General features: G+C 51.3%; 1 protein-coding gene across 2 annotated transcripts; it reads right to left on the bottom strand.

The window, feature by feature from the left end:
- Positions 1–4,113: 4,113 nt before the first annotated feature.
- On the bottom strand, positions 4,114–9,325 carry Irx6 (iroquois homeobox 6). 2 transcript variants are annotated; one of them, XM_008830084.2, is made up of 6 exons: positions 9,231–9,325; positions 8,029–8,286; positions 7,261–7,370; positions 6,844–7,082; positions 5,449–6,054; positions 4,114–4,530 (listed from the first exon to the last, which is right to left on the bottom strand). In XM_008830084.2, the coding sequence occupies exons 1-6, from the start codon at positions 9,273–9,275 to the stop codon at positions 4,523–4,525; spliced, it is 1,266 nt and encodes a 421-aa protein (XP_008828306.1). In that variant the 5' UTR covers positions 9,276–9,325; the 3' UTR covers positions 4,114–4,522. The 2 variants fall into 2 exon arrangements, with proteins under 2 accessions (XP_008828306.1, XP_008828307.1); XM_008830085.2 differs by having other exon boundaries at positions 4,114–4,527.
- Between the last annotated feature and the right edge of the window lie 281 nt (positions 9,326–9,606).

Here is a 9,606-nt window from a genome sequence, read left to right as displayed (position 1 = left end):
CCTGAGCCCCTACCCTGGCTCCCCTCAATGATGAACTATAACCTGTAAGGTGAAACAGGCCCCTTCCTCCCCAAGCTGGTTTTGGTCAGCATTTTTATCACAGCAATAGAAAGAAACTAGGACAGTTACCCCACAGGCAATAGACCACAAAAAGTTGTTCTTCCTGTCCGACTATAAACTCTGGTACCCACCAGTGTCTTTCCCAGCCGCCTCTTCGCCATACCCTTCCCAGGTTGGTTATTCTATCTGAGCTTCTAGAGTGGAGTGAGATCCTGACGTATTTGTCTTTCTCCATCTGTACAATTCAGTGTTCAAGGAATACAATTCTGTTGATAGAGAAATCCTGTGCTATATACCATTGGGAGATGCCCAGGAGACTCAGTATCTTATTCTGACCCAACTCCCATGAAGGCAAGGGAGGCACAGAAAGTAACAGAAAGAATTAATCACCCAAAGAGTTAGACTCACTGGTTCTGGAAACAAATATAAAAGTCACATGAGAAGCAACTTAGTTCAAAGGAGAAAGAACTTTCTCAGACTCAGGCTTGAACTAGCTGGGTCAGGAAACAGCCAGAGTTGTTTAGGCTTACCCTCAATGGTGCATTCATTTTAAGCTCAAGATACTATTTTTCCTTCTTAGAGCTGGCTTTCCCAACCACATGTGAACAGACTCCTCGCTGCACACTTATGCTTAGAGGCAGAACTCTAGTGCATAAGGATGCTTCCAACCTTGAAATCCTAACATGTCTTCAGGCAAGTGGGGGGACAAATTGTCTCCTGATCTCTTCCTCCTCCTCCAGTATCAGGAGGAGAGGAGCTGAGCCAGATGAGGATATCAAATGTGAATGGAGATTAAGTTTTGGAGGAAATGGTGTGCCTTGGCTCTGGGGAAGAATCACTCTAGGCCAACAGCATGCATCCTCTACTTTGCTGCTGAACTTATAGTCTGACCACTCAAGGTTCAGCCACCAGGACTCAGCTCAGCGATCTATCAGAACACCTCTGGCATTTGTGAAACAGGAGCATCTCTCAGCCCACCTCTTGTATGAGTCTCTAGTTACAGGCTGATTTTGACACTAGAGACCCTAGAGACTGTCTTTTGCCATATACTGTCTAGTTGTATCTGAGGCAGGTGATCTCAAAGAAATGTGGGCAGTGGGATATACAAAGGATGCTCTCTTGGAGGATGTGGTATGGTCCTGGATGTACCAGAAATCACTACCCATGTGACATTTCTGAGAAGAAAGGACAGAGACCTAGGATTCCAGAGCATGAAATAATAGATTCATAGACTGTCTAAAACACATGCTCTTAATAGTTGAATAAGAGAAATATAAAATAATAGAATATATTAGCAGGAGAACCTCATGGCTAAAGAATCTGTGTTGGTTTGACTTCCTTACCTAGTGACTCGATGCCTGACCTGGAATTACTTAACCTCCCTCAGTTTGTTTTCTCACTCACTGGACAGACATACTGGTCAGTATAACACACTGCTTCAATTTTTTACAGTATATAAATGCATCTACACATTTAAAGAATATGGTGAGATAGACTTAGTGTCTGTGCCCAACCCCAAATCTATACTGAAAACCAACTCCCACTATGATGGCATCAGAGGCGTAACCTTTGGAAAGTGATGGGGTCCTGAGTGTGGAGCCCTCCTGAACTCCCCAATGGGATTAGAGACCTTACAAAAGAGACCTCTGATAAGTCTCTTCTCTCATATGAGGATGCAATGAAACCGTGCTGCTTAGAAACCCGGAAACAGGCCCTCACCACAAGCCTGCTATTGCTTTGAGCTTGAACTACCTAGTCTCCAGAACTACGAGAAACAAATTTCTACTGTTTATAAGGTTCCAAGCCCATGGTGTTCTGTTATAATATTCAAATGAATTAAGGCACATGGCATTGAACCTGGCACCAGGTGTTCCACTGATCATTAGCAGGGTGATAGAATTTCAGAGCTATAAGTAACCATAGAGTCACCTAGTGAACCCAGTGCTCATCTAGTAACACCCAGCACACCCCCTGGATGTGGGGTGGCTTCCCTGTGCAGCTTCCATTGCCCCCTGGGGGCTAACCTCCTCCAGACCCATCAAGCCAAGGAAAAGGGACCTTAACCCTCCAGGGAGTTTGGAGGGCCAAATCTCAAGCTCACCTTGTGTTCCAGTCACTTTGAAGAGCTCACAACAATATCCAGCTGTCTGTGGGTACCAGCAGGCTGCATCCTCCCTCCCCTTTCCCTTGTATTTAATCAAAAGTGTATTCAAAATATGATTCTAGGAGATTATAATGGAGATTTGCAGGAGGCTCTCAGTGTGGGCAGAAAGAGCGGGAACAGATTGTGGCTGAGGGTCTGAGGCTGGGATAATCGCAGGCTCAGATGTGCCATTCACAGGTCCTTCTTTGGATCCCAGGAGCTCACCACCAGTTCCGGGGGAGACTTTGAGCAACGAGTTGGTTGGAGAACTAGCAAATCCCAACCCTATCCTGCCTCCTTTTCCTAGGGTTCACCCTGCCCTCATGGGGTGGGGTCGCTGCTCCTAACCCGGGATTTAGCAGGCTATCTTCTACAGGCTGGGTTTCAGTGTTCTGGCTCTCAGCGACGACTCCTGTGCAAGGACAAGGACCCGTCTCTCCTCCACCAAACACAGCTGGACCCCCCCCCCCATTCTCACCGGTCCAAGGAGCCTCAACAGCTTCCTCCTGCTCTCAGGAGGGGTCTACCTGGCCTCGAGGAGGGGGTGGGGTCGAGAGTGCCTTGAAAGAAACCTTCAGCTAATGCTCTTTATTACAAGCGTTAATCCCGCAAAGCCGACTGGAAATAATGTTTATCTTTTCGCAGTTTAATTTTCCGGACCCTAAGCCTCAGGTCAGCGAGGGCGACTGGAATGTCCCCAGGGAGACCAGGGGGTGGGACCAGCTGTTGCCCAAGAGCTAAACCCAGCGGGGAGGGGATCTCCCAGGCGGTGGAAGAAAGGGTGGGAGGGCAAGCAGAAACTGGGGGGAGGGGGGACTATGGAACCCGAATAGAAAGCTGAGATCGGTCCCTACTGGGAAGCCTGAGCCAGGTTTTCCCTCATCTGAAGAGGTTAGTGGTTTTGTAATTAATGATTTTTAAAGACCCTTCTTACTCCGAAGGGGTCTTTTCTCTAAAAAAGAAGCCTGAGCCGGGCTTGCTGCCTCGGTCCTCTCCATTCCCAATTTCCATCTCCAAAGGTCCCCTCTGCAGCCTCCAAAGGCTTTAAAATCACCTAGGCAAAGGGCCTTTCTAGCCCCAGACTTCAGACTATCTAGCACCCAATCTGGTCTGCAGGCATCACCCAACTCGGCAGGTTGTGCCTTGGAGTGGCCCAGCCTGGGGAGAGGGACTAAGGATCAGGCCCTGAGACTCACATCCTTTCCTCTCTCTTACCCCAACCAACCTTTCAGGTCCCTCTAGGGCTCTGCGGGTCCAACTGCCCCTGCGAAGAGCTATGTTTTATTGACTAAAGTGGAAAACCCTAGACCTGAGACCCACGCCCAGTCTGCACCACATAGATACATAGGCGTCTTCAACCTCCCCATACAGCTCCCACTCTGGACAGACTCTCCAGGGAACAAAGCCCCTATCCTGCCTGTTAGTTCCCACTGGTTGACCTGTACTGGAAGTGTTTGCTGACATTTAGGATTAAAAAGAAAATATTCCCTCTGTGGGTCCTCTGGACCCCTCAAAACTGCCAGACTTGGCTGCTAGGTTCCACGGAAGTGGCCAGACATCCCCAGCTCTGAGCCAAAGCACAGTCAAGTTTATAACTTCATCATCTCTAAGAAGTTTACAATCCCAATACCACCTAGGAGCAAAAGCTGCTCCCCAAGAAATATCCTGAGTCTCTCTCTCTGCTCTGGTGCTGGCTTTCAAAGCTTTGGGTTGTTCAGTCCAGGATGCCACCTCCAGGACCACCTCACTGTAGGTGGCCTCCTCAGTTTCTCTCTCTGCTGTTAATGAACTGAGGTTTGCAGTCCAGGACCCCATTCCCGAAAGCTTTGGAGGCCTTGCATGCCCCACTCAAGCTCCACCGTACTTTTCCCAGCTCCCCAGGCATAGACAGGCTGCACAGTTTGGGTTCAGCGAGGTTATTTTTAAAGTCATAGGTTGAGGAGGGAAGAGGACACACATGGTCCTTAGAGACCTAGAGACTGGTTCAGTAAGGAAGTTACAAAGTGAGCGGCCCGGGTGGGGTTGGGTGGGCAAAAGGGGAAGCTATAAGACCCTTGGTCCAGAGAAGGAAGAGAGGCCTGCGGAAAAGCCAGCGTTAACCCCCTGGGCCTTATTCAAGGTGCCTTGCCACCTCTCCTGGGCATCTGCCCACCAACCCCAGCCCTGCGTGCAAAGATGGTTGCTAGAAGGGGGTTCAGTGTGTTTGCCTCAGGCAAAGTGAAAACTTCTGGTCCCTGTCAAAGTCTGGAAGCTTCTTAGCATGGAGGTGAATCCAAAAGTGGCATTTCCAAAATTCTTCTGCAAATTGCAGCCATTGCGCTAACCTGCTGAGAGAGGAAAGGTTGATTAAAACCAGGAGGCCCTTGGCCATAATTCCTAGAAAATCTGAGGTCAGCCAGTGTCCTAGCCCAAGGGAAGCCAAGGTCTAGAGGCAATTTGCTTGTCAGAGGTAAAGCTTGGACCAGCTATGTGTAAACTCACATAACAATGTAACTCAATTTTCTAAGCCAAGAGCTAATCCTGAGAGAAATTACTACAAAGACCAGAATCTGACATAAATCATTGCTGGAGGCTGCCTAGTGCTTGGGCAATGGTCCTTTGTGAGAATGAAGTTCCCTTCCATTAGGCCTTAGCACGCCAGAGGCAGGGGACATTTAATGACAGACTTACCCTGCTGGGGGTCAAAACTTCGGAGGTATCTCCAGGTATAGCAGGGAGCTGGGCTTCTTAATTATAGACTACAGGGCCATGCCTGCACTGCCTAGGGGTTTAGTGGCCCACCAGAAGTTGTACACTGACCAGTAGCCCACAGCAGGCCTGGCCCACCCCCTCAGCTAGTTCCAAAAGGCAGCTCTAGAAAGACCAGCCAGTCCTAGAAATGCTTGGCCCTGGTGGGGTACCAGGATTAGCAGGGGCCAGCTAGTCTTCTAGACAGGTAGACAGGGGACAGAGGGGCTTGTGTGGAGTGACCAGGTCATGCATGCCTGGTGCAGTTGACAGACCAGTGGACCTGTATGCACAGAGCTAGGCTGTTCATTTCTTCAAGGACTATGTGATCCCAGGGAAATTATTGTCTCTCTCTGAGCGGATTATTGTGATTTGGCTTTAGACTGAGGGAAAACAAAAAGCAATAGGTCTAAGCATCCCTGTGAGCTGCTGAGGACAGTGCCCCACCAGGTCCGGGGAAGGCGACGGGCAGGTAGTCTTTTGGACAGACATTCCCAGCACCGCTGGGATCCCACTACCTTCTGCTCCAGACGGGTACTGGCACCGTATTGCAGGCTCCCTCCGCCTCGGGCACGGTGCACAGTTCAGTGGCAGCCCCTGCAAGGCGAACGTGGAGTTTCCAAAGGCTTTGACTACGCGGGAAGCCTCCTCGACATCCGAGTCCTGGGGGACCCCCAGTCGCTTGCTGGAGCTGGACTGTCTGGGGATCACGTGGCACCCTGGGCTTTGTGCCCTGGGCGGGGTTGAGGGTGTATCTTCCACAGCTCTGGAAGACGCAGTATGCGCCAAGGACCAGATGCGGGGTTTCTGGCCGCAGGGGTACTGCATGATCATAGTGGGGCCCCTCGGCTCTGCAGCAATGAAGTCAGCTTCTGCCGATCGCTGGGCCTCACTGAAGGAGAAGCTTGGTGCCGCCAGGCTACACTCCCTGCTCTCCAAGCAGCCCTCTGGAGCTGCTGTGCAGGGCACCCGCAGGGACCTTGCGCTCTTATGACACCCTGCCAGCCTGTCCGATGCTGAGGCCGCTGCCTCCTCTTCGCCCACGTCCTCCTCTTCCTCCTCGTCCTCCAGGTCTTCTAAGTCACTCATCCGCAGCCCCTGGGCCTCCTGACTGGCAGTGGCATCTGCAAGAATCAAGAGCGAGTGAGAAAAGCCCAGTACCCAAGGGAAACCCGCCGGAGGGCCCCAACTCGCAGAAGCTTTTAGCAAGTGGTGCCCAGCATAGGGAGCATTCTCCGAGTCTGGCTGTCCCATCCCTCTAGCTTTACCCAAGGGAAGAATTCCCACCCCGCCCTTCCCCACCTCTCCGTCTCTCCTGCAGTGCTAAGTTTAGCAAAGGCCCCTTTCCGCTGCTGGAAAGGGGGAGGGATACTTTTCTTCCAACTTCTGCACCCTTGTGTGGCTGGCGTCCTGTTATTTAATCCAGCAAATGTTTACATGTGCGTGAGGGGCATCATTTCAGCACGAGAGGTTTAGGAAATACAGCAATAAGGTGTCTTCCAGGGGAAGGTAACCCTTTATAGAAAGTAGACAGGGGCTGAGTGCATAAATTGTCTCATAGTGATAATGTGGTGAAGGAGAGAAACAGAACAATCAATCCAGAAGCTACTTTAGCTTCAATGAGGAGGGAAGGTCTTTCTGAGGGGACACTTTGAAGCTGAAAAAAAAAAAATAATGTTTGAGTTTCACTGAGAGGCCTACTTGCAAGGGCCCTGGGCCTTGTACTGCATGTAAGGGCAAGGGTAAGTGAAGAATCCTCCAGAAAAAGTATCCTACAGGTGATTTTCGATCCAAATGTTTGATGCTGACTAAACCTGCCAGGTGGGCTCGTAAATGTTGAGTACCTTTGGTGTCACCGTTTAGGCAGCCCAGAGAGTCCTCGGCTCCACCCTCTGTTCTCCTCTCCTCCCCACCTTTGTTCTTGGGCGCCCACGTCATCTTGTTCTCCTTCTTGAGGCGCCGGCGCGCATTGGCAAACCAGGTGGACACCTGGGTGAGGGTCATCTTGGTGATGATGGCCAGCATGATCTTCTCCCCCTTGGTGGGGTACGGGTTCTTGCGGTGCTCATTGAGCCAGGCCTTGAGAGCGCTGGTGCTCTCCCGGGTGGCGTTCTTCCTGCGGCCAGCCCCACTCAGCTCCATCCCACCATACCTGTGGGCAGACAGGGCTCAGGTTCCAGGTTGGGAACAAGGGATTTGGGCAGCCGAAAGTGAGCTGCTAGAAAGTGTGGTCCGGCTCCCACCCCTCCTCCTCCTTCTGCCCACCCATAAGACCATAGCAGATAGGGGGTACTCAAAGGAGGCCAGCCACCATGTTCCCCACTCCTCACCTGTCATAGTGATATTGCCCCAGAGTTGGTTCATAGGGGTAATAGGCTCCTGGTTGGGTCAGGCTAGGGGTAAAGCTCCTAGTAGCATCCTTAAACTCATACTGAGGATTCTGATGGGAGAGGAAAAGTGAACTCAGGACTATACTGGGGAAGGGCACAGGTGCCCCTACAGGCTCAACACCCCAGCACCATCACTTTCATTGGTTGTTCATCCCTAGACACAGCGGTTTAATCACACTGTGCCTCAGTTTCTCTCTTACTAAGATAGAGATGATAAGGGTATCCATACTGGTGAGTATTTGGCGGAGCCCTTGGGACAGAATAAGTGATTCAACATTAACTACTGTCTACTGTCATAACCCTGACTTCTGGGTTCCCCACCACATATATACTTACTGGGACCCTTCCCAAAGTCACTCCTTCCAGAGTGTTCATCACTCTTTAAATGCTTGTGATCTTGGCTAAGTTAGCAGAATCCCTCTGCACCTCAATTTACTTGTCTACAGATCAAGAATAGTGGTGACTTACCTACCTTACAGAATTAACAGAATTACAAATATTTTCTAAGTGGTATGGAGTTCTGCAAACTGTAAAGTGTTCTGAACTTGATCTTCTTCTCCCTTGCTTACTGTACTATTTCTTCAGAATTGTGTGTCCCACCTAGATTCTACCTGGACTAGGTCATGCTAGAATTCATCTGCGCTGCTTGCCAATGACCCCAAACCCCAGTGTTCAATGGCAAGCCCCAGGCCCCACCCCATTACTCACAAGAGCTCCACACAATGGGGGTGGCTCTGGACCATAGGGCAGGTACCCAGGGTAGCTGGGGGCAGCTGCAGCAGCTGTGTAGGGGGCTCCATAGATGCCCAAGGCAGGGCCCAACTCTGGCCGTGCACTGCCCAGCAGCCGACTGTCATAGTGTGAGCAGCAGAGAGCGGATGCTGGGGAGGAGGCTGAGGCCACATCTGAGACAGAGCAAGGGGCCGTTTCGCAGCAAGTGGCACTGGAACTTGCAGACACCAGAAACTACAAAAAAGGGAAAGGAGTCATGGGAAGTCAAAGACCAGATGCACCATCTACTGGCTGGAGCCAGAGGAAAGTCTGAGGGAAGCAGGGAAACTGCTTCATGCTTTCACCCATCCATTCTAGATAACAACCACCACCAGGTACAGGAGCATTCTGTTAGTTGCGGGATTAAGAATTTTTTTAATAACAACTTATCCAAACTTTTCTTACAGATTCACCAAGGCTATTGCTAAATTCCAGAGGGGTTCTGGATATAACATGGGTCCAAATTACTACCCCTTCTCATGGAGTACTGCAAAGGCAGAGTTAGAAGTTAGCTTTTATGACCATTACCAACATCTCATTCTGTCCCCACTGTGTCCAAAGAGAATCTGTCCAAAGACTCCAAAGACTACTCTCCCGAGAGTAGGAAACCTGTCCAAGATCCCTCTTCAGGTCAAAGGTCGATCTGGCACTAGACCCTCAGGAAAATATATTAGGCACTCTACTCTGTTGGAGAGCATCTTGGGCCAGTCCAAGAAAGGAGTGGGTGGGGTCTGAAAAGAGGTCAACAGATGAACAGCAGTACAGTGAGGTGGCCAGCGCTCTGGATTGGAAATCTTTTTTTTTCTCTCCTGAGAGTCTCCTGGCCACCTCAAGCATCTATACAAGAGGGAGTCTGACTAGACCCTTAGATCCCACCTCGCTGAGTGCAAGGTCAGTGTGCCGGCGTTGGGGGCACACGATTTTCCAGCATACACTCAAGCAGAGACGCTCTCAATCTGACATGGGGTTGGTTAAAGGATGCTGATGCTTAGAGGATGCTTCAGCACATTTCCCGGTCCTCCCTCCCTCTGTCTTCCCACAGGTCACCGAAAGCAGGAAACTCAGGGATCAGCGCAGCACACATAGGGGCATCCCTTCGACCCAGCCTGCCCTCCTATATCCTATACTGAACTACTCACCTGGGAAGCGCCGCCGTACGGGTGTCCAAAGTGCGGGAAGGCCATAGCAACTGACTGTCCTGACCTGTCTCCCTCTTCCCTTCTGAGTTCGTTGCTCAGCCCCACGGTTCGGTACCCCCAGCCGAGCGGCGTCGGGTTTCCTTACTCCGTAGCAGGTGCGGGACGCCGGTTCCTCTGCCCGCTGGGCGTGGCTGGAGGCAGAGCTGAAGGCAGCCCTGCTGCCGAGCCCTGCGCTCTGGAAGGCGCCCCTGCCGCCCGCGGGGTCCCGAAGACAGTAGGGCCCATGGGTGGGCAAGGTTAGGAAGAAGGCGCTGGGTGCCAAAGGCGCGCGGTGGCGAGGTGAGGCGCCGCTCCACGCGGGGCTGTGAGGCTCCCG

The sequence above is a fragment of the Nannospalax galili genome, unplaced genomic scaffold (genome assembly GCF_000622305.1).
Source record: "Nannospalax galili isolate Female #2095 unplaced genomic scaffold, S.galili_v1.0 scaffold274, whole genome shotgun sequence".
NCBI lineage: Eukaryota > Metazoa > Chordata > Mammalia > Rodentia > Spalacidae > Nannospalax > Nannospalax galili.
The sequence above is the reverse complement of the archived record's forward strand: the minus strand, read 5'-3'. Positions and strand labels throughout refer to the sequence as shown.